Genomic DNA, 26,235 nt, shown 5'->3' with positions numbered 1-26,235 from the left:
TGAGACCCTTGCTGAAACACCAGAGGTGAAGCAAGTGGGAGTTGATGTTGAGTTGCTCAAAGATTCATAGAGTGATGTTGTAGTGGATACTCAAGAAACTCTTGAGACTCTTGCTGAGAAATCAGAGGTGAAGCAAGTGGGAGTTGAGGTTGAGTTGCTAAAAGATTCGTATGGTGATGTAGCAGATACTCAAGAAACTCCTGAGACTCATGCTGTTGGCGAGGAACCCAGTCTATCATTCAAAACACAGAAGGCGATACCATTTCACTCGGAGGTTGGTTGAAGATGGTGATGTGTTTTGAGAAGATAGAGGGTGCAAAGAATCCAGCAAACATGTTGACAAAATGTGTTGATGTTGGAATATTGAGGTTGTGCAACACCTCAATTGGTGTGGTGCAGTGAAGATGCTCATGGTCGTTTGAGAGTGAAATTCTTGGTTGACTAGATCAGTCTCCAAGTGGGAGAATTGTTAGGTTATGAAGCCTGATACTTATTTATAGCTTGGTCAACGGTTATATCCGGTAAAGCTATATTTAGTTAAGCTATATATAGTAGTTAACAGGGATTCGGTTTACTGGTTGGAGCACAAACCAATTGTTCATTAGAGGATCAGTGAGACATAAGGAACAAGAAGTAACTTCAAGGGTAAAACGGTAAATTGACCCAGCTCTAGTTACGAACAACCTGTGAAGGATCGACTTACTAATCATGGTTATATCAGATGGACAGAAATATATCTATAGTGAGGGGAGTGCAACTACTAGGCTATAGTGGAGTGTCCTAGTAGTTAACGAATGTTGGTTAACCAGGTTAATGAGTTTAATCGGTTAATCTTGGATCGTTGGAGCCCATGATCTATAGGTCCATTAGGTCCCTCTGCTAGCTCATATCGGACTAAACCATAGAACAGTATGACGAGTGAGTTCGAAGTGTTCGAATTCAAATTAGGGAATATGCGTTACATATATACAATATATTTAACCGCAATTTTGTTTTATTTATGAATTAAACGAAAAGAGAGAATCTGAGATATTTAAATAAGATTTAAATATCTTAATCAATTATGTGTCGGAATTGATTGGGATTGGCATTTGAATTAATATTAAATATTAATTAAATAGTTTAATTAATCATTTAATGTTACTTTAATTTGAAATTCATTATTCAAATTAATTGTCAAAATGAAGAAAGACAAAATGTTGACTTTCATCTAATGGAAAAATCCATGTTAGTGGAATTTTGAGGTGTCAAAATTTGGTTTAACCAAACTTGCATGTTTGCCAAATAAACTCCACAAGTTTGAGTGGAATTTTAAGTGTCAAAATTTGGTTAACTCAAACATGCATGCTTGCCACATAATCCCAAACATTTGAGTGGAATTTTAAGTGTCAAAATTTGGTGATCTCAAGTTTGCATGAACATGCAAACTTGACTCTTTAAATAGAGTGATCATGATACTTGGAAGGGATTCTTCATCTTGATGAAAAACCTTGAGAAAAACTTCTCACAAACACTCTCTTTCACATATACAAAATTCCTCCCAAGTTTAGTCACTCACCGGATTCCACAATCCCGTTCTAAGGCCGGAGGATAGTGGAGAAGACACTAATGGTGGTTCGAAACCGGTTCGTGAGGCAAAAGGAGTTTGAACTACAAAAGGTTAGTATTTAAACTCATTAAGTTTTAATACTTATGAACATGCTAGTTATTTACAATAATTGATGTTCTAAAAGTGCCTAAGATCCAAATTGCTTCTGCATGTGTTATATTTACACCATCATTTACCCCATCTGGTTGATCTACAAGTTCCCAGACTGAATTGAAGTACATTTACTCCATTTCAAGATTCATGGCTTTGATCCATTGATCTCTATCTTCATCATTCATTGCCTGTTTATAGGTCAATGGATCTTCAATGCCATCATCAGGTATGATGACTTGGGTTTCTGTGAAACCCAAGTAACGATCGGGTTGAGTTATGACCCACCCACTACGTCGAGGCTTTCTCAACTCTTGAGAAGGATGTGTTTGACCAGAAGTGTCAGATCCATCAACAACTCTTGTTGGACCAGCTTGATCAACAACTCTTGTTGTTTTATCAGTAGCTTCTTTCGAAATCTCACTTAACACTAGTTTACTGTGAGGTTGATGATTTCTTACGTGGTCTTCCTCTAAGAATGTAGCGTTTGTTGATACAAACACTCTATTTTCTTGAGGGTCATAAAACAAACCACCTTTCGTCTCTTTGGGGTATCCTATGAATGGACATAATTTTGAACGTCGTTCTAATTTCTTGGGATTTTGCAACAACATATGTGCTGGACATCCCCAAATTCTGAAGTGACGTAAACTACCTTTACGCCCTTTCCATAACTCATAAGGTGTTTCTGAAACACTCTTAGTAGGAACCATGTTCAAAATATATGTAGCAGTCTCCACTGCATATCCCCAAAACGGATCGGGTAATTGAGCGAAACTCATCATAGACCGAACCATGTCTAACAGAGTTCTATTTCTCCTTTCTGATACACCATTTTGTTAAGGCATACCAGGGGCTGAGAGTTGAGACCTTATTCCATGTTCTATCATATAGTCCTGAAATCTTAAGTCCATGTACTCTCCTCCTCGATGTAATCAAAGTGTTTTAATAGTTTTACCTAATAGATTCTCAACCTCAGTCTTATACTCTCTGAATTTTTCAAGAGCTTCGAACTTGTGACGCATTAGGTAAAGATAGCCATACCTTGAATAATCATCAATAAAACTGATGAAATATTCATACCCTCCTCGTGCTTTGACATTCATTGGACCACAAAAATCTGTATGCACGAGTTCTAAGGTTTCTTTGGCTCTATAACCTTTTTCGAAAAACGATCGTTTAGTCATTTTACCCTCAAGACAAGACTCACATGGAGGTAAAGAGTTGTCTTCTAACTCATTTAGAAGTCCTCTTTTAACCAATCTCTCAATCCTATTGATTAATGTGGCCTAGTCTTAAGTGCCAAAGGTAGGTATTAGGAGAAATCTTTTGTCGTTTATTTTTAGTTTCAACTGTTTTAAACATCTCGGTATTTAAAATAGCTTTTGTTTCGCTCGGTTTTAACATATATAAGTTGTTTTCTAGTTTTGTAGAACAAATATGAATACCTCTTTTGCAAATGAACACTTCATTGATTTCAAAAGATACTTTATACAATTATTCTAATAAACAAGAGATAGATACTAGATTTCTTTTCATTCTTGGAACAAAAAGTATATTATCTAATATAATGAATCTATCTCCAAAAAACAACTTTAAATTTCCTACTGATCTTTCTGAGACAACCTCTCCTATTCCAACCCTGAGTGTTATCTCGCCGTTCGCAAGCATTCTCCAAGAGCTAGTTTCCTGGTAAAAAGAACAAATATGATTAGTGGCCCCTGAATCTAGTATCCAAGTTGAGTTATCATACTCTACTAAACATATTTCTACAACGAGTAAATCATATTGTNNNGCAAAAAAAAAAAAAAAAACGAGGGGCTAAGTCAAATGAGGGGCAAAAATGTCATTTTGCCCCTCTAGCCCTAATAGGGGTCCAAGGAGAACCCTGTCAGATCCCTTACAAAAGAAAGAAGGAGATAAAGAGAAACTAGAGAGAAGTTAGCCGGGAAGATTAACGGACCACCACCGAAATCCATTTTCAGACGAGACTCGTACAAGGATTGAGAGGCTAGCAAGGCCGACGCTCTGTTAAGACCCAAGAACATTTCGCGAGGTAAGGTTCCTGAACGACATTTCTCAGATCTGAGTCTTCCCTACGTGAATCGATCCTAAAATGCTGAAATCTTCACCTAGGAACAACTCATGCACGGTCTGTGAATAAGTTTGGCCGAGACCTCAACCCAAAGGTAGAGATTTGAGAGTAATCTGAGAACGGTGAGCGAACTTCCGACGTTTTAAACTCGTTCGGTAGTCAAGTAAAAAATTATAAAAGCAATACTAGGACGTAGCCCGTAACACGATCTAGAACTTTGGGCAGCCGGTGAGTGGCGGAGGGCGGCGACAGACGTCGGACATGCGTTGGCATGTACGTTGATCATGTGATTGTCACTGGTACAAGTGTGGAAGGTGTCAAAGAGTTCAAGCAACAAATGATGAAAGAATTTGAGATGATTGATCTTGGGTTACTCACGTGCTACCTCGGTATTGAAGTAGACAAACGGAAAGATTTAAGATGGAGGAGTGCAACCCGACCAAGTATCCCATGTTAGTAAAGTTACAACTCGGGAAAGATGCTGAAGGAAACTTGGTAAATTCCACTAAGTATAGGCGTGTCATCAGAAGGCTAAGGTACTTTACTCATACTCATCTGGACCTTTCATATGCTGTTGGGATAATGAGTAGGTACATGAAAAAGCCCACTATGATGCATCATCAAGCGATTAAGAAAATTCTCCGCTATGTGAACGGAACCACAAGCTACGGGTTGAAGAATCAAAGAAGGTGAGGTCCTAAACAACTAGTTGGTTTTATCAATAGTGATTTAGCTAGAGACATTAACGATAGGAAATGCACCGCAGGAATGACGTTTTATCTCAACTAAAATTTGATCTCTTGGCAGTCTCTGAATCAACGAACTGTGGCACTATCTTCCTATGAGACCGAGTTCATGGCAACAACTATAATGTCGTGTCAAGCATTGCGGTTGAGAAATTTGTTGAGCGAAGTAACTAGAAGTGAACTAAAGTCGGTAACTCTCTACATTGACAACAAATCTGCTATTGCACTCATGAAGAATCTGGTATTGACGGACGCAGCTAACAGAATTACATTTGCTTCCACTTCATCTGTGAGTGTGTTGTGAAGAGACAAATCATTTTGGAGCTCGTATGCACTAGGGAGCAACGTGCATATATTCTTATTAAGCCCCTTACAAGGGTTAAGTTTGCAGAGATGTGGGAATTGCTGGGAGTGAAGATTCTCGAACAAAAAATAAGTTTACAGAGGAGATTGTGAGCTAATAAAGAGCTAGTAGAACAAGTTCCTAACTTATATAGTAACTTTAGAAGAATTGTTAGTAGTCTTAGTAGAACAAGTTACTAGCTTGTGGAGTAACCTTAAGAGAATTATTAATAGACTTAGTAGAAAAACTTACTACTTATGGAGCAACTACAGGAGAATTGGTAGCAGTTGCCAAATTGTGGACCAAGTTTTGTGGTTATGGACCAAACCTTATGCTTATTAAAAAGATTTTTAATGGTTCAATACTTGAGTAGATAGTTTAGGAAATAAGTTTAGTGCTTTCTCTATTATAAATACTAATGACAAGTATTCTTTTTTCACAACAACACAACAACAAAGGAGAAGTGAAAAGCTAAGTGCTTAAGATTACTTTGTTCCAAAAGCTCTCGCTCCTCAAGTTTTTCCTTTGCCTCTTTTACTTGTTTTAACATATTTCAATCGTAGGTTAAATCCAACATTGTGTGGTTACCAGCATTAGCATAACCGCTTGTAACGGTCCCATTAGGGTAGTTATGGGGTCTAATGTTGCTTGAGAAGCGAGTTGGGGGTGGCACCGTTTCATTCAGTCGATTCACTGATTCCTAGCGTACTGCACCTCTTCCTCTTCTACCCCTTCCTCTACAACTAATAGGGGGTAGGCCCCTATGCCCTCTTCCTCATCCTCTAGTGGAAAAGTTGAGTGGAGAGAAGCTGATATGAACTAAGAGACATCAATCATCAATCATACAGTATACTTCAATGAAGATGTAAAGAAAATATTGTTAAAATTATCATAAGATATTTCAATTCATGTCACATTTAAGAAGAATGAAGTTTCTGTTGGGTATTATGTCCTAAAACTCATAGTTTTTAAACAAAAACATATTCTATTTTCAATAAAGTTATTATTGATGTTTATTCAGTATAGATTGCTATTGAATAAAGTGAATTTTAAGATTATTAATCTAAATTCAATAAAATAAGAACACTCTAACTATAGTATGATTACTTGAACTATATGTAGAGACATAAGAGTGGATATTGTTCAAGTATATAGTCAAAATGATTTATAGTACAGGGATATATAGTCAAAATGATTTATAGTACAGGGATAAGGCTGAGTGCCTTATCCTGGGGACACAATGGATGCGGCCCACTTTTGTATATGACATAAACAATGTGATCACTAAATTGTACATGCGAAGACATGTGAGTGGGGGCGTCCTATGCAATGAGTATTGCATAAGATCGGACCATGAAGAAAATCACTCTCACTTTATAATGTCGTTTACTGTTGAGACTGATTTTTTCTTCATTCGATGACCTAGGTAACTCGATCTTAATCCTAAGCTAACCATGAACTCTTATTTATTCGGAATTATCCTTAGATTTGCATGGGTGAGAGTGGCTCGAGTTTTCCAACTCAATAGGCCTCCCATTTCAGGGATAAGACTGGGTGAATGGCTGGGGACGTGGGGTGCAAGATGGAATTTGCTCCTACCCACTTTTAGGGATAGAAGAGAGGTAGTTCCCTTGAGTACTGACTCCAAGTCTTGAATAAGGGGCCCCACCCTCTCATTGGCCTGAGAGGGATTCGGTTTACTGGTTGGACCACAAACCAATTGTTCATTAGAGGATCAATGTGACATAAGGAAAAAGAAGTAACTTCAGGGGTAAAACGGTTAATTGACCCAACTCTAGTTACAAACAACCTGTGAAGGTTCGACTTACTAATCATGGTTATATCAAATGGACAGAAATATATCTATAGTGAGGGGAGTGCAACTATTAGGTTATAGTGGAGTGTCCTAGTAGTTAACGAATGTTGGTTAACAAAGTTAATGAGTTTAGCCGGTTAATCTCGGATCATTGGAGCCCATGATCTGTAGGTCCATTAGGTCCCTCTACTAACTCATATCGGACTAAACCTTAGAACAGTGTGACGAGTGAGTTTGAAGTGTTCGAATTCAAATTAGGGAATACACGCTAAATATATACGATATATTTAACCGCATTTTGTTTTAATTATGAATTAAACAAAAAGAGAGAATGGGAGATATTTAAATAAGATTTAAATATTTTAATTATGAATAGGGATTCATAATCAATATATGCCAAAATTAATTGGGATTGGCATTTGATTTAATGTTAAATATTAATTGTTTAATTAATCATTTAATATTATTTTTATTTGAAATTAATTGTTGAATTAAAATAAAGAAAGTCAAAATGTTGACTTCACTTCATGGAAAAATCCATGTTTGAGTTAGTGGAATATTGAGTGTCAATATATGGTTTAACCAAACTTGCATGTTTGCCACGTAATCCCACAAATTTGAGTGAAATTTTGAGTGTCAAAATTTGGTAATCTCAAATTTGCATGGTTATGTAAATATGACTCTATAAATAGAGTGATAAAGGTACATGGAAAGTTTGCTTGAAAAACTTTGAGAAAATCTCTCAAAACTCTCTCTTTACATATACTAAATTCCAATCAAGTTTAGTCACTCACCGGATTCCACAATCCCGTCCTAAGGCATGAGAATAGTAGGGAAGACACTAGTGGTGGTTCGAAACCGGTTCGTGAAGAAAAATGAATTTGAACTATAAAAGGTTAGTATTCAAACTCATTGAGTTTTAATGCTTTTGAACATGCTAGCTAATTTACTATAATTTATGTACTTAGAGTGCCTAAGATCCAAATTGCTTCCGCACGTGTTATAGTAACACCATCAGTTTCATGTTATAAATTTTGGGTAGATTACAATTTAGAGTAATTTAGAGTTATTTTTTTTTATTAATGTATTTTAAGATTTTTTTTATTTATTTTAGGTTACAATTACATAATGGTTAAGTATGACCCTTAAGTATGAATGTTGTAACTCTTGGAATGCCTTTAATAGTTTCATTGTGAGGCTATATAAACCATGTATGTTGTATTTGTAAGAGACTTGGAAAATATAGTAAAAGAAGCATTTGTGCTTTTCTTTAGCCAATGACTAAGTTTCTTTGCAATTCTATGTAGTTTAGGTTTTATGTAGAATCATTCAAGCTCAACATGATCAATCTTGCTTGTGGAGTGATTCGAATCTCAATCAAGTGTTCTTGCCTTGAGATATTTGATCAACAAGAATCATTCAAGCTAGACATGATCGATCTTACTTGTGGAGTGATTCGAATCTCAAACAATGTTCTTGCCTTGAGATATTTGATCAACAAGGTAATCCGAATCTTACTCCCCTTGTAATGATTTCCACATATTAGATAGGCTGGTGGCTGCACCAGTACTAACAATGCCCTATGACACAGAAAACTATGTAATTTACAGTGATGCTTCCAAGAAGGGCCTAGGATGTGTGACAATGCAGCGCAGAAAGGTTATTGCATACGCATCTCGACAATTAAAGGATTATGAACATAATTATCCCATGCATGACTTGGAACTAGCAGGGGTAGTCTTTACATTAAAGATTTGGTGGCACTACTTGTATGAGGAGAAAACTCAGATCTACGCCAACTACAAAAGTTTGAAGAATTTCTTTACTCAGAAGGAACTGAACATGAGACAATGAAGGTGGTTGGAGCTAGTAAAAGACTACGACATTGACATCCAGTACCACCCTAGGAAGACTAATATGGTTGCAGATGCCCTAAGTAGAAAGACAACCCATTTGTCGACGTTAATCCCAGCGGTAGTGGAAGGAATTAGAGCATAGCTAGCCCAATTAATGGTCCAACCTGAACTCTGACAAAGGATCATTGATGCTCAACTAGGAGACCCTGGGTTAAGAAAAATACTTAATGAGTTAGTGACAAAACCAGTTGATGGGTACTCTAAATCGTCTGATGACGGATTGCTGTACCAAGGTCGTTTGTGTGTACCTGTGGTAGAAGAACTGAAAAATGAGATAATAGGCGAGACGCATAATTTCCCGTTCACCATGCACCCTGGTAGAGATGTATCAAGACTTAAAACAACATTTTTGGTGGCGTAGTAGGAAGAAGGATATAGCGGAAATTGTAAGTAAATGCTTTGTATTCTAGCAAACCAAGGCACCGAGACAAAGAACAGCGAGATTGCTTCAGCCCCTAAGTGTACCGAAATGGAAATGGAAGAATATAGCCATATGGGTAATTGTGAACAGCTTGACAAAGTCAACGTGATATGAACCACGACCAAGGAATTTCCATACCCCAAGGTCCAATTACAAGAACGAGAGCCAAGAAGCTACAACAAACCTTGTACAGTTCTATTCACGCTACGGTGAGCTCATCAAAGGGAATTCTAGACGATGTTGGAGACCTCCCTTATATGTTGTGCAAAGCTGAGCTTCAAGAAAGAGATGCATTAAATGCACTTTTAGTTGCATTTAATGAACTCAGCTGAATTTATGGAACTAGTCCAAGGATGACTAATAAGCACATTTCATTCATTGCACTATTTAATTATAATTTAAATATTTATTTGTCATATTGAAGCTCAGTTTTAATATAGGAGTTAAGGTTATATTGTAATGTTAATATATTCCACCCTTAACTAGCCATTTTAATATGGAGATTATGGGTATTTCTCAATTACTAAACAATTTAATTTGGGAGTTATGTGTCCATAGGTTAAGGTTGTAAAGGCTATATAAAACTTCTTTTCTTTGACTAGAGACATCACATCTTGGACTTAAAAAGGAATAGAATTTCTATTTTTTAGCTTTGTTGAGAGCTAAGATCTTCTTTGCGAATTCTTATGTTTAGAACTTGCATGTTAGAGTCATTTAAGTGTAGTGATCAAACCCCTTGTGGAGTGATTCGAATCACGAGTTTAGAAACGAGTTTTCTTTACTCTTGATCTTGATCACTGTTCCATACTTTCTCTTGGGTTGATTTCATATCATTTGGTATCGGAGGGTTAGGCTCAAGATGGGATCTATGTTTCCTTGTGTTTATCTCTTTTGATTCTCATATATATATCTATATATATATATATATATATTTCTTCCATTTGTGCAGATTGTTCACTTTCTATCTAAAAAATATATAGCATAAAAAAAACATTATTTCTGTGCTATCATTCATGTGACATATTTTATAAAGTGTTAGATCTAGATCTTATCGACACTTTGTTCTACTTTAATATATTCTAATTTTTTTTTTTTGTTGGTAAATTGATTGGATTTTGCCCATCAATTCTAGGGAAAAAAAAAAGAAAGAAAGAAAGAAAGCTTATTGATGTTAAATGTCGTTTTTTTTTCTCTTGATTATTATATGTAACGCTCATACGTTACTACGTCTAAATTAGTCCTTATTCATTTTCTTTCTCTAATTCGTTTTTTTGTCGTTATTCGGATTGCTCCTTTAATACCCTTGTTTATGTGTTGAGTGTGCTGTCTATTCCCTTTGAATTGCACTTAGCTCTATAACATAGCTTGTCTCACATCTCAATTTTTTTTTGGAGTGTGATTTGTATGTGCTCAATTGTGAGGGTGAGTTTGTAAGGGAGTGATACATTGATTCGAGTGTTGAGTGCTAAACACGAGTGAACTACATTTACGAGTGAACACACGTGAGGGAGCACTTGTGAGGTCCTTTTTTTTTTCTTTTAACTTTCTTTTGTAGCATGGAAAATCCAAACGACAATTCTAACATTACTGATGCATGATTGAGAAAAGCACAACAACGAACCATGGAAAGACTAATTCGAGGAATAGAAGAGTTGACCGATCGAATAGGCAGATTGGAGATTCAAAATCAAGCTCAAGAGAGGATTCCACTACCTGCCCAATCTACTAATCAATATGAGGAAGACAATTCTGATCAACACGAGGATAATCCACAGGCAGTTGGTCGTGGCTTGATGCGAGGGAGAGGCTGTGGAAGAAGGTATCATAATTTACCACAACGAGTTCCTTATGACGATAGAATTGATCATAGCGTGGGGAGCATCAAATTAAAACTTCCCAAGTTTTATTACAAAACCAATCCAGAGGAGTACCTTGAATGGGAGAAAACGGTGGAGTCGGTGGTGAACTATCATAATTTTAGTGATGAAAAGAAGGTACTGTTATGCATTGCTCAATTCAAACAATATGCTCAAATTTTGTGGGATAAATTGATGTCAAGTACGAGTTCAAAGAGTTCATGTGAAAGCATTTTGTTCCACAATATTTTCAACGAGACATGGCGCAAAAGCATCAAGCATTGAAACAAGGACGCAAATCTGTGGAGGATTATTACAAGGAGATGGATACATTGATGGATCGACTTGATCTCGATGAGGACATGGAGGCTCTCATGGCGCAGTTTCTTGATGGGTTAAACACAAAGATTGCAGACAAGACTGATTTACAGCCTTATTCTGATATCAAAGAGTTGTTGCACATTGCAATTAAGATCAAGAGGCAAATCCAACGAAGTTCTCCACAGTACTCTTCTAAAACTTTTTCCAATTCTACTTCTACATGGAAAAAGGATAGTAAGAACATTGATTATAAGCATAGAAATCAAGAGGTTAATGAGAAGCCTCAAGCTAAATTTGAGAAAGGTGAGAGTTCTAGAATAGGGAAAGAAAAAGTCAAAAAGTCTAATGTTCGAAATAGGGATTTAAAGCGTTGGAAATGTCAAGGGGTAGGACACTCTAGTAGAGATTGCCCAAATGGAAAAATTATGACCATCAAGGAGGGAGAAATTGTTACAGATGACGAGGCACATGATGACATGAATGAGAAAAATGATGAGAGTGAGGAGTTTAGTGAAGAGGACCCTACACAAATATCTTTGGTTACTCGACGAGCTCTAAACACCCACATTAAGGAGGACGGCCTAGACCAATGAGAGAACTTATTTCAAACTCGGTGTCTTGTTCAATTTGTACCTTGTAGTGTTGTCATTGATAGCGATAGTTGCACCAATGTTGTGAGTTCCATTCTGGTCAAAAGACTTAATTTAAAGACACAACCACATCCAAGACCCTACAAGCTTCATTGGTTGAATGATCGTGGGGAAGTACGGGTAACTCAACAAGCTCTTGTTTCTTTTACTATTGGAAAATATGTTGATGATGTTTTATGTGATGTTGTATCCATGCATGTTGGAGATTTACTACTGGGGAGGCCTTGGCAATTTGATCGTTGGGTAATGTATGATGGTATGCAAATCGATACTCTTTTACTCACAAGGGTAGAAAAACAACTCTTGTTCCATTATCTCCAAAAGATGTAAGTGAAAAAAAAAAGAGCTTGAGTGAAAAGCAAGAGAGTAGCACTCAGCCGAGAGAAAAGCCAAATCAGTAAGCTTATATGTTAGATCAAGTAAGGTAAGGTTTTGCTCTCTAACCGAACTATTCTTGTACTTATGTGCAAGGAGTCTTGTTACTTTACTAACACGCTTAACCCTTCTTTGCCTAGTGATTTTGTTGTGCTTTTGCAAGAGTTTGAGGATTTATTTTTCGAGGAGATGCCTAGTAGTTTGCCACCACTTAGAGGGATTGAACACAAGATTGACCTTCATTCCTGGCGCGCCCATTCCAAACCGACCAGCATATAGGACTAATCCAAAGGAGGCTGAAGAGATACAAAGGCAAGTAAGTGAACTCCTTGCTAAAGGGTATGTACGTGAAAGTTTGAGTCCTTGTTCTGTTCCAGTTATTCTTGTACCTAAGAAAGATGGTTCTTGGCATATGTGTATTGATTGTAGGGCTATAAACAAGATAACTATAAAGTATAGACATCCAATTCCTAGATTAGATGATTTGCTTGATGAGTTGCATGGATGTAGTCTTTTTACTAAGATTGATTTAAAATCAAGTTATCATCAAATTCGCATGCATATTGGGGATGAGTGGAAAACAACTTTTAAAGCCAAGTATGGTCCTTATGAATGGTTGGTTATGCCTTTCGGATTAACTAATGCACCTAGTACATTCATGAGACTATGAACCATGTCTTACGAGAATACTTAGGTAAGTTTGTGGTTGTTTATTTTGATGACATCCTTGTTTACTCTAAATCTTTAGATGATCATATTACCCATGTAAGCAATGTTTTGACTACTGTTTGTATGTAAATTTAAAGAAATGTAGCTTTTGTATGGAAAAAGTTAACTTTCTTGGGTTTGTAGTTTCATCTAATAGTGTCGAGGTTGACGAGAAAAAAGTGAAGGCTATAAAAGATTGGCCTACACCTAAAAGTGTAAGTGAGGAGTTCGTTATTCATACGGATCATGCAAGTTTAAAGCATTTGAGAGAACAAAACAAACTCAATAGACGACATGCTAAGTGGTTGGAATTTATTGAAACATTCCCTTGCCATCAAATATAAACAAAGTAAGGAGAACATTGTTGCAGATGCTTTATCACCAAGGTATGTCCTCCTCAATACTTTGAATGCTAAGTTGTTGAGTTTTGAACACATAAAGGAGTTGTATCAACATGATGTGTTCTTTGCTCCTTTTGTTGAATCTTGTGAAAAAGGACTCATTGTGGATAATTACTTTTTGTTAGATGGATTTTTGTTCTGAAAAGGCAAACTTTGCATACCATCTTGTTCCATACATAAGCTACTTGTGAGGGAAGCTCATGGCGGTGATTTAATGGCACACCATGGAGTTTCTAAAACTTATGATATGCTCTCTGAACATTTGTTTTGGCCTCAAAAGAGACATGATGTTAATAAAGTTTGTGCTCGTTGCATAGCATGTAAACAAGCTAAGTCTAGGCTTCAACCACATGGTTTATACTCTCATTACCTATTCCTAATGGTCCTTGGATTGATATATCAATGGATTTTGTTTTAGGTTTACCTAGGACTAGGAAAGGATATGATAGCATCTTTGTTGTGGTTGTTCGATTTAGTAAAATGGCTCATTTTATTCCTTGTCACAAAAATGATGATGCAAAACATATTGCTGACTTGTTCTTTAGGGAAGTTGTATGATTGCATGGGATTCCTAAAAGCATCGTTAGTGATCGTGATGTAAAAATTTTAAACCATTTTTTGCGTGTTTTATGGGGTAAGTTAGGAGATAAGCTAGTATATTCAACTACTTGTCATCCTCAACCCGATGGACAAACTGAAGTTGTAAACAAAACCATGACTACTATGCTTAGGGCTATTATTGATGGAAATTTTAAGACTTGAGGATTGTTTGCCATTTATAGAATTTGCATATAATAGGGTTGTCCATAGCACTACTAAATGCACACCTTTTGAAATTGTTTATGGCTTTAATCCTTTAACCCCGTTGGCTTGCTACCTATGCCACAAAAGAGTTTGTGAATTTTGATGCAAATGCCAAGGTTGAGTTTGTTCATAAACTGCACAAGCAAGTAAAAGAACAAATTGAGAAGCAAAATTCGAAGGTTGCCACCCGAATTAATAAAGGACGCAAAATTGTCATCTTCAAGCCAGGAGATTGGGTTTGGGTGCATTTTCGAAAAGAAAGATTTTCTACTCAAAGAAAATCTGAATTTTTATCACGAGGAGATGGACCATTTCAAGTTCTGGAGCGCATCAACGACAATGCTTATAAAATTGATTTACCAGGTAAGTAAGGTGTTAGTGCAACTTTTACTGTTGTTGATTTGAGTCCTTTTGATGTAGGTAATGGCTGTGATTCGAGGACGAATCCTTCTCAAGAGGGGGAGAATGATATGAACCACGACCAAGGAATTTCCATACCTCAAGGTCTAATTACAAGGACGAGAGCCAAGAAGCTACAACAAACCTTAAGCACTTATATTAAAGCTACGGTGAGCTCATCAAAGGAAATTCTAGAAGAGGTTGAAGAACTCACTTATATGTTGTGCAAAGTTGAGCTTCAAGAAAGAAATGCATTAAATGCACTTTAAGTTGCATTTAATGAACTCAGCTGAATTTATGGAACTAGTCTAAGATGACTAATAAGCACATTTTATTCATTGCACTATTTAATTATAATTTAAATATTTGTTTGTCATATTTAAAGCTAGTTTTTAATATGGGAGTTAAGGTTATATTGTAACCCACATAGTACTGTATTCCACCCTTAACTAGCCATTTTAATATGGAGGTTATGGGTATTCCTCATCTACTAGCCAATTTAATTTGGGAAGTTATGTTTCACGTAGTTAAGGTTGTAAAGGCTGTATAAAGTCTTATTTTCTTTGATCAGAGACATTACATCTTGGAATTAAAAAGGAATAAAATTTCTATTTTTTTAGCTTTGTCGAGAGCTAAGATCTTCTTTCCAAATTCTTGTGTTTAGAACTTATATGCTATAGTCATTCAAGTGGTAGTGATCAAACCTCTTATGGAGTGATTCGAATCATGAGTTTTCTTTACTCTTGATCTTGATCATCAAGGTAATCCGTTCCATACTTTTCCTTGGGTTGATTCCATATCACAACGTATTTCCTTCTTCGTAAAGCCACCTACATAGTGGACAATTGGACATAACTATACATGAAGGAAATTGTTAGATTGCATGGAGTTCCTACGTCAATTGTCTCAAATCGAGGCCCACACTTTACATCGGCATTTCACCCACAGATAGACAAATGGTCAGACCACATTTCACCCATAGACAGATGGCCAGACGGAACGTTTGAACCAGATCATACAAGATACGCTACATGCCGTGTATTAGATTTCACAGGTAGCTTGGACTCGAAATTGCATCTAATGGAATTCACCTGCAACAACAACTTCCAGGCAACTATTGACATGGAATCGTATGAGGCTTTATATAAAAAATGGTGCAGGACTCCATTGTGTTAGGATGAAGTAGGAGAACGTGAGTTAGTGGGTTGCGAATTAGTCTAAGTTACCAATGAGATGGTGCAAAAGATTCGAGCAAGAATTTGAAGTGGGCGACATGGTATTCCTGAGGGTGGTCCCAATGAAAGGTATTTTAAGGTTTGGACGCAAAGGCAAGTTGAGTCAACGCTTTATAGGATCCTTTGAGATCTTAGATCGGACCGGACCCGTTGCATATAGATTAGCCCTACCATTGTCCCTCTCACTGATGCATAACGTGTTTCATGTATCCATACTCTATAAGTATCTGACCAATCCCATGCACGTGATAGACGATAAACCCCTAAAAGTGGCAGAAGAGTTGAGTTACGAAAAAAGACCCGTGAGGATCTTGGCATGTGAGGTAAAAACTCTATGCACGAGGGACATTGCTTTTGTCAAAGTATTGTGGAGAAACCAGCAAAGAGATGGAGGCACATGGGAACGAGAGGATGAAATGAGGGAGAAATACCTCGAGCTATTTCTGAATGCAGGTATTATCAGGACAAAAGTTCTTTTTAGAGGGGTATAATGAAATGGTTTGGAAAAACAAAATTCAAACTTGCCAGAAATCGGGACATATGATGTTATGTAATGTATGCATATGATATCCATTACACAATGTTATAAATGAAATGAAATGCCATGTATGTCATATCATGTCTTGCCATGTGAAGTTATCAGATGGATAATGTGATGATTGCCATGTATACATAATGCATGTATGTAATATGTCATGGAGGAAAGAAGAACATGAATGATGTTAATGTTATGCTATGAATGTAAATCATGGGGACCTCATACATATATGTACGTCATGTGCATCACGATACTTTCCTATTATATTATGTTAGTAGATGTTTGCCTTCGATATTTATATTCGTCATGATATCATGCGATCCTTTCTTTTTTTGTGGCATCCAGCAACATGTAATGTATTGTGCCCGACCAAGTCAGATCTAGGGGATACGTATACGAGCACACCTGGTGGGTCCATGTGAAAAGACTCGATAATAGATTCCAAGATTTCAATCCTTGGAAGATTAAAAGATACTTGAAAAGATCTGACTTGGTCGGGCACGATACTTTCCTATTATATTATGTTAGTAGGATGTTTGCCTTCGATATTTATATTCGTCATGATATCATGCGATCCTTTCTTTTTTTGTGGCATCCAGCAACATGTAATGTATTGTGCCCGACCAAGTCAGATCTAGGGGATACGTATACGAGCACACCTGGTGGGTCCATGTGAAAAGACACGATAATAGATTCCAAGATTTCAATGCTTGGAAGATTAAAAGATACTTGGAAAACTTTCTAAAGTTCTTACAAGTTTTCAATCCATTCCTCTACAAGATCATTGATCCAATATACAAAAAAAAAAAAGATGAACAAGACAAGCCTACTCGAGAATCAGCACTCTAGCTCTCAAGTTAAAGTACACATCTCTACTCATGTCTGTGCAAGACACTAGACAAAAAAAAATCTTCAAAGAAGATTTATTGAGTCCACAGACCAGCCTTCATTCACATGTATCTATCTATACACTCTGAACAGCATTTTCAACTTCATGAATCCAACTTGTTTAAAAGCAAATCTTAGGAATGACTTGAAACAAATTCTTCTGACTCTTCCTCCACATGACTTCCTATGTATACTCTCAACCTTCCTTTCATTCATACAATGCATTCAATGAACGGAAAATAGTCGTCTTCAGAGCTGGTTATTCGGATGTACCATTAAATTGCGAACTTACCGGAGGAGACGACCAGCTTTGTAACTTTCGACGACAGCCTTCGAATGCATCTGATGCACCAAAAGGGAAAAGAGTAATGTTTAATGAACAAGAATGAGCTCGATCATTGCTTATAATCAGAGTGAAGTTTAATTTAGAGAGTAAACTTACAAACTTCAGGTGTTAAGATAGTCGCAAGATGAATTGCTCAATTGTCATTGCATTGAGTATGCATCCCCCAATGACTATTTCGGCCTGATACAATCATGGAAAAAGAAACAAAGCAAAAGTATTAAGTTCCCAATCGATGTTCAAATGCTTGCACTTGCAAACTTTGAGAGACATCGAGGCCTTTCATATATTCAAGTCATAACCTAGTGGCTTGGAGAAACTTGGAGAAACTATTAGGAATCACGACTCTCCACAATGGTATGATATTATCCACTTTGAGTATAAGCTCTCGTGGTTTTGCTTTGGACCTTAGGTCTCATACCAATAGAGATGTATTCCTTACTTATAAACCTAGGATCATTCCTTAAATTAGCCAAAGTGGGACTCCCTCCCAACAATCCTCAACAATCCTCCCCTCAAACAAAGTACACTATAGAACCTCTCCTAAGGTCTATGGAGCCCTCTAATAGCCTCCCCTTAATCGAGGCTCGACTCCCTTCTCTGGAGCCTTCGAACAAAGTACACCCTCTGTTCGACACTTTGAGTCCCTTTTGACTATACCTTCAAGACTCTCAACTTCTTTGTTCGACATTTGAGGATGCTATTGACATGGTTAAGTTAAGGGCATGGCTCTGATACCATGTTAGGAACCACGACTTTCCACAATTATATGATATTGTCCACTTTGAGTCTAAGCTCAAATGGTTTTGCTTTTGGTTTCCCCAAAAGACCTCATATCAATGGAGATGTATTCCTTACTTATAAACTCATGATCATCTCCTTAATTAGCCAACGTGGGACTCCCTCCCAATAGAAACTTCCCCAACCATCCAAACCATTTCCGATCTGGTGCGACATTTGGGCGAGAAGCGAAAAGAAATTTCAAAAGAACATGATGAATGGTATGAATCCTTCTACCTTTTGCATTAGAGCTACAACCCTTTCTGGAGTCTCTGGTATTCCATGCTCCAAAAGTGCCTGAAAATGTTCAATTCAGTGCATTTTCCAGAAGCCATTCAAAACTTGATTCAATTATATTTCAGGTCATCGTAAACCATTCGTCAAAAACTCGAGAAACTCACATTCATTATGCAAGAATTATAGGTGTTAATCCAAAAGGCAAGCTTCTGGTGCTGGTTAAGACCCTCTAAGTTCACAGAGGCAAGCTTTCCAAGTAGGTATCTAAACATCATTACTAAACAAGAATAAATTCAAAGGAAAATAATATGCTTAATCCCCAACTTACAAAGAAAATCAGCATACTTTAGCCTGTGAATTAGGGGAACTGTGTTAACCATTTCGTTGTGATAAATCGGGTTCGCTTCGACCGTAAAGAGACATCGACTGGAAACAATATCATTTCCTTTGATACATTTGTCTCTCGGAGTGCCCTCTTGAACAAAAATGGAACATAAACACTTCACAATATCCTCAGAAATTTCGTTAGCTGATGTCTTAGATTCTACATTATCTGATGCACCACAAGAACTCTCTTGTGCTCTTTCATGATCCATTAATCTGGACCCAAGCTGGACAAGTATGAAATAAGATGAATATGACAAATAATTAGAGAAAGACATGAATTGCAAGATCATAAATCAATTGAAACCTGCAACTTCAAAATTTCTAAGCTCTTCTCTGCAAGTTCATGTTCAGTTGGCATCTTTGTCTTTTTGGATGGGCTGATAATTTTTGTGGCTTTCTTTTCTGGGGAAGGTTTATCTTTCACATAACAAGAAGCAAACTGGTTTTCCTTTGAAGGTGAATTGGATTTCCAAGAGGTTTGCTTGGCATTCCTTGTTTCATCAGAGCTATTGACAAAATTTTTGACATTCCGCTGTGAGGAAACATAGGCAGCTTCTTCATAAAGATTTTGTTGAAAATTCACAACTCGTTCTGTAAGCCAGACAACTTCCTCTTCAAGAACAGCTACTTCAGCTAGAAGCTCAAGTGTCTGCAAGGACAAGGATGCAACATGACACATTGGACATGCATAAAATTCAACAGAATAAAGTGCTTAATGAAGATGGTTCCAGTACTATCTCAGAGCAAGATCGGGAAGGGTGAAGCCTCCCCAGAATCAAACTGGGACTATGAGCATAGCGCAACAAGTGGTGTATGATATTGTCCACTTTAAGCATCTCATGGCTTTGATTTTTGGTTTCCTCGAAAGGTCTCATACCAATGGAGACGAATTCCTTATAAACCCATGATCTCCCAACATTTCTCAACATTCCACCCCTCGAACAAATACTTCATAGAGTCTCCCCTGAGGCCTATGAAGCCCTTGAACAACCTCTCCTTTTAATCGAGGCTCAATTCCTTCTCTGGAGCCTTGAACAAAATATACCCTTTTGTTCGACACTTGAGTTACTTTTAACTACACTTTTAAGACTCACAACTTCTTTGTTCGACACTAAAGATCATATTTACATGACTAAGATAAGCGCATGGATCTAATACCATGTTAGAGATCACGACCCTTTGGACATTTTGAGCCTAAGCTCTCATGGGTTGGCTTTTGGTTTCTCTAAATGGCCTCATACCAATAGAGATATATTCCTTACTTATTAACTCAGATCTTCTCGTTGCCCGCATCTCGTACTGATTGAGAAAGATAATGATTCTGATTTGTAAGGTTAAAGAGATAGAGACTTACAGATGGAGGGAGATAAGGAGGAAGACGAGGCAAGGCTCCTAAAGGTCTAGTGAAAGCTCTCTTCAAAGCTCTGTGAACATTTTCCTCATGCCTCAGCTTCTTCTTCAGCTTATCAACCTGTCATTCAAAGATACAACCAGAACTAAGCGCAGTAGAACAGAAAAATAACATTTGATAAAAAAAAAATAAAAAAAAAAAAGAGAAAATGAAGGAATCGAATACATCTTGTAGCAATGCCATTTTCTTTTCTCTGTTTAATCTTCGTTTATTGATCATAATTCCACCATTTTCATCTCCCATCTCTTTGCTCCTTCCTGATTTCTTATTCTCCTGCTTTTAGAAGAAATTCATTGTTCATTTCATGAGACTAGTAAACAATATCAAATTTACCGGTGAAAATCTAAGCAACTAACACAGATGCTCCACAATGGTAAGATATTGTCAAAGCCTAAGGTCTCGTATAGGTCTCATATCAATGGAGATGTATTTTTTATTTATAAACTCATGATCAACCCTTACTTGATCATGAATTGACGGTTTCTGTATATGGAATTGATTGTCGGATCGAAGTCTGGCATTCATTTTTCTCACACTCTGTCAGAAAACAGAGTAAGAATCAGAGAGAGAGAGAGAGAGAGAGCAAGAAAGTGGAACAAAGAACAGAAAGAGAGAATTAGAGTTAAGAATCTGTAACAGAGTGAAAGAAGAAACAAAACGAAAACGGAAATTCAAAGAAGAAATGAGAAGAAGAAAAGAAACAAGAAAAAACCAGAACTCGATTGGCCATTGGAGCTTATTGTTCTTCCGGTTCTTCTTCTTTCACGGGAAGAGACAGAAATTGGGATGGAAAGAGAGAGAGAAAGAAGGAGAGTATTCAGTAACAGTCGCGTGCTCTGATTTCTTCTCTCGCTCGCAGAAACCACTCACTCACTCGCTCACTGATTTCTTATAGCTCTTTCCAATTGTTGCGTATGAAACAAACAAAGGAGAAAAGTAAGGCCGATTCAAAACAGTTTTATAGGACCTGGAGGTCCACCCTCCTAACACTGCACCCTATTTCAGGTTCAACCTGACTGGCACAATATTTCGTGTCCACCTTCTCTTGGGGCTCAACCTCTTCCCTGACACATAATCTAATATTTAACTCTCATACCATTTGTAACGGCCTAAAACTATTGGTCCATATTTTTGGACTTTCAACTTTCTTATTTCAAAACCTATTGGATAAGAAGAGATTTCCATCCGTTTATAAAAAAAAATATAAAAATTGATATTATAAATTAAAAATTAATGGATTTCATCAAATATTTTATTAAAAATGCTAATATAAGTGGTTCTCATCCTACTATTTTTAATTTTTAATTTAAATATTATTGTATAGATGAAAAAATAAACTAAAAAAAGAATAAATGAAAATTATATAAAAATATTAATTATGAAACTTTTAGAACATTGAATTGATTAATTGAAAGTAAATATATTATGCATATAAGAAAAGAAAATAGAAAGATAAATGAATATCATAAAATTAAAAATGAAATTGAAGAGTTTGTAAAAAGAAAAAAAAATTATTTCTTAAATAAAAAAAGTAAACAAGAAAAAATATATAAACAAAATGGTAAACAAAAAGGACAAAAAGAGATTGAGAGTGGCATCATATGATTGGTCCACGTGTCTGAACGGCAAAAGCTGTGCGGCCTAACTCTCATGTAAGTTTTGCTTTTTGCCAAATCATATATATATATATATATATATATTTTTTTTTTAATTTTCAATTATTTAAATGTTACCCTCATCATAACAGCATTAAAAATAAATATATAATTCTGATTTTTCAAAAAAGTTTGTATATGTAATTCTAAGATTCAATTGCAAATTAATATTTAATTAAAGGTAAATATAGTAAAGGGCATTATTAATTTTTTTTTAATTAAAAATAGATACGTGCATATGGAAATTACCTTATTCTCCTATCAAACTTTCTAATAGCATAATGTATTTAAATATTAGTTAAAATAGTTTTAAATAATTATACTTATACAAATAAATATAATGCATATAAATTAGATTATAAATAATTTATAATTTTAAACAATAAATTTAGTTCATTGTTTATTTAGTTTCACAAATTAATAAAAATAATTTTGGTTGAAGTATCATAATGTAAAAAAAATAAATAAATTAAAAAAAAATGAATTTATAAAGCCGATCATATGTATTGGGATAGAGAAACTGTTTGGACTAAATTTTGAGTTGTTTAGGTCACCTACCCAATTAACCCGGATAGAGTTCACCACCCAACCCAACTCTACTCTCTATTCTCATATTAAGTTGAGTTAGTTGAGTTGGGTTGGGTGTTCGAGTTGTTTTTTTTAATTATTATTTAAAAAAATTATATTCATTGACAATGCATGTTATATTATTAATTAAAATCACGTCAGATTTAAATATCAAATATTTACAAATTATAATGCATCACTAACATCATTAACATCGCTAACCGATGTCAAATATTATTCATTTTTCTAATAATGTTAAAAGTTAAATAGGATTGGGTTGGGTTGTATGGGATTATAACCTTATTTTTAATTTGGTCACGTTGTGTCCACCTACCAATCGAGCGAATTTTTTATTTTCCTAAAATTCAATCCAACCCAAGTCGAGAACAAAATCTAACCCAACTTAAGTTTTATTGTTTGGATCTAGTAATCTAAGTTGGTCTAGTTATTAGATCGTATAAACACTCCTAATATGAGCGTATATTAAAATGCTAGTAAATTAGGATATAAAATGACTCGTTAAAAAAAGAGAATTTTCAAAATTCACATTAGTATTCTTTAATTTCCACTAACCTAAAAATCTCGATTACAACGTTTTGTGCATGTTCGGTATTTGAATCGAAACTCTTAAAAGATAAAGAGCCAAAGTTTTAAAATTTTTATTATTATACATAGATTACAAACATGATAATGTGTAACATCATTGCTAGATTTGAAGAGCATAGTCTAATGAATGGTCACACATTTTCATAATTTCATTTTCATTATTTGAATTCATGTGCATGTCCTCACTAATACTTAAATAACAATTATCAAAACCAAATTAATGATGCAAAAATAAAAATAAAATAAAAATAAAAATAAAAATAAAAATCATAAGCAGATCATTAGTGGGGTTAAGATGCTGATCTGTTCCCAAAATATTTTATTTTTGACGTAATAAATCAAAATTTGTTGTCATAATGATTGTCTATAATTAATAATTTCTATTTTGATTTCTACGTGGCAACAAAATGATACATAATCACTACTTTTCATCATAATATTTTTTTATTTATTATTTTCTTTTCTTTTATTTTCTTTGATAATGTGGTTGAAAAGTGGATTGTTGTAGAAATTTGGGGTTGAGTAGTGGATGAAATGACGATGTTTTAGAAATAAGTGGAAATAAAGGAACTTAATTATAATTTCATAGACTTTTTTTTTTTTTTTTTATTCATGTATAGGTCAATTACGAATTAAGATCATTTTGACATATAATTAATATATATATATATATATATTATGCTTGTTAATAAGTTTTAATTTCTTAAAAAAATAATCAAAATGAGATATGGTTATTATCGACTCTTCTATTTCTTACCAAATTTGGAAACGAGAAACAAAATTGTTACTCAATGAGGCTCGAGAAACTTTTTCTTTTTTTCAAAATGCTAACTTATAATAAATTAAGGAGGTTTGTGGGTTTAGTTTGGTCGGGTTCAAACATTTTCTAAACCAAACGCAATTGTTTAGGTTGTAAATTTTTTCAACTCAAACAACTTGTATTAAATAATGAACCCTGTTGGATGAAAGTGTCCCACATTGGTTAATTTAGGGAATGACCATAAATTTATAATCTAAGAATACACTCTTCATTGGTATGAGGCCTTTTGAGGAAGCCCAAAGCAAAACCATGAAAGCTTATGCTCAAAGTAGACAATATCATACTATTGTGGAGAGTCGTGTTTGCCTAATATATATATTGATGCAAACTTATTAAAACTACATTTATCACCTCACTACCTAAATTATTACAAATTAATATATTTTAAAAAGAGAATTATATTTTTTTTTAAAAAAAAATCAATAAAATATTAATTTCAGAAAGTAATTTAAGATTTATTGAAAATAGAGAAATTATTATTTTTTAAAAAAATATATATATTTATTATCTTCTTGACCCTACCGAAAATTGCATATTAATGCGGGAGATCTTAATTATAAATATTCAACTTTAGATTAATTAGTAATGATGAATAATGAGTGATTTAGACCCTAATAATGTATTTTATTATTTTTTGAGAAATTGCATTAACACCAAAGACGTTACCTATAAATATTAAATTTTAGATAAATTAGAAATGACATATAGTTGGCCAAATTTCTTAAATTATTTTACATTAATGAAAAGGCCCTTCATCTTTTACTTTTTGCAACTATTTATAAGATGCTTTAATAAATAATATGTTATTTAGAACAAGCTATGTCTTATTTTATACTAGGTTAGAGGTTTAAAGGTATGTTTTCGTGTTTATGTTTGGTTATTTTGATATCGAACTAAGATGTAAGTAAAGAGTAGAAGTTTTTTAAGTCTAAAGTTGTGAGGTGAACCGTTGGGATGCTCCCAAAATGTTTAGATACAAGACTCCAAGAAAAGTTAAGACACTCAAGTAAGTTTAAAGCACTCTAGAAAGATTTAAGGGATCTAAAGAACGGATTAAGAGACTCAAAGAAGGCTAAGGGGTCCAAAGAATAGATTATCAATGGCCTAGTAAGGTTTCATAAAAATCCAAGGTCTTTGGAAAAGAAATATTATAACGCTCCTAAATTTCAACTTACCCAGAATCGCTACCGTCATAATCATCTATACTAGTATGCAGAATTAAACATCTAAAAACTTCATCATAAAACATAAACTTCATCTTAAAACACTGCATGGACTTACGTGTTCAAAACATCTTTAAACGACACAACAAAAACTAAATAAAATAAATAGCTTTAAAATTAAAAAAACCCTATTCTAATCTAAGTCTACGAAAATAAGTACAGCTACCCTATGCATGTACCATGGTCCCTAATTACAATGTCGTTGTCAGCTGTATAGGGATATTCTGAAAAAGAATTAGCATACGGCTTGAGTATTTTAAGAGTTAATCATTAAATAACCCCATTATTGGAGTTAGAAAATTCAAATACATACAACTCATGATTCAAGGACTTGTTAAAACCATCATATTTCATTTTCTCAATTCTAGGTCATTCTAGATTAGCCCCTCAGCTTAACCTAACCCTTGGTGCACATAGGTCTAACCTTTAGTTCTACATGTAAACTACACTAGGTATAACGCCTTAAATAACCCTATTATTAGAGTTAGAGAATTCAAATACATACAACTCATGATCCAGGGACTTGTTCAAACCATCATATTTCATTTTCTCAATTCTAGGTCATTCTAGATTAGTCCCTCAGCTTAACCTAATCCTGGGTGCACATAGGTCTAACCTGTAGTTCTATATGTAAACTACACTAAGTATAACGCCTTAATCTTAATTGTGATCTTGATATATGCTCTCCTAGGAAAATGTCAGAATTTAGAACAACTTATTGCTAGTTTGAATCAGTCAAGTTATTTATTTTTATTAGGAGTCTGTCAGCTTTATTTCTACAAATAAATTAGTTACACACTAAGTAGTTCTTTGCAAATAAGTTGAGTCTTTATAGGAGTTATTTCAGTTTAAGTAGAAGTCTTACTGTTAGTAAAATATAGCTACAGTACAATACTCATATTTCAATTTTCTCTGTACCACACCTCGTGATGCCGATTTAATTACTTGTAAGTGAGTTTACAATATGGCCGAGACTATGATGAGACTTTTAGTCC

The 26,235-nt window shown here is 35.1% G+C and overlaps 1 protein-coding gene across 2 annotated transcripts; it reads right to left on the bottom strand.

Moving 5' to 3' along the window:
• Positions 1 to 17,094: 17,094 nt before the first annotated feature.
• LOC111437898 lies at positions 17,095 to 21,274 on the bottom strand. 2 transcript variants are annotated; one of them, XM_023075968.1, is made up of 10 exons: positions 21,082 to 21,274; positions 20,832 to 20,906; positions 20,535 to 20,645; positions 20,313 to 20,429; positions 19,263 to 19,607; positions 18,917 to 19,182; positions 18,736 to 18,835; positions 18,572 to 18,631; positions 17,654 to 17,737; positions 17,095 to 17,553 (listed from the first exon to the last, which is right to left on the bottom strand). In XM_023075968.1, the coding sequence occupies exons 1-9, from the start codon at positions 21,097 to 21,099 to the stop codon at positions 17,666 to 17,668; spliced, it is 1,164 nt and encodes a 387-aa protein (XP_022931736.1). In that variant the 5' UTR covers positions 21,100 to 21,274; the 3' UTR covers positions 17,095 to 17,553; positions 17,654 to 17,665. The 2 variants fall into 2 exon arrangements, with proteins under 2 accessions (XP_022931736.1, XP_022931737.1); XM_023075969.1 differs by lacking the exons at positions 17,095 to 17,553; positions 17,654 to 17,737; positions 18,572 to 18,631 and having other exon boundaries at positions 18,759 to 18,848.
• Between the last annotated feature and the right edge of the window lie 4,961 nt (positions 21,275 to 26,235).

This window comes from Cucurbita moschata, unplaced genomic scaffold, assembly GCF_002738365.1.
Source record: "Cucurbita moschata cultivar Rifu unplaced genomic scaffold, Cmos_1.0 Cmo_Scf00068, whole genome shotgun sequence".
Lineage (NCBI taxonomy): Eukaryota > Viridiplantae > Streptophyta > Magnoliopsida > Cucurbitales > Cucurbitaceae > Cucurbita > Cucurbita moschata.
This window is presented reverse-complemented; position numbering and strand designations above follow the sequence as displayed.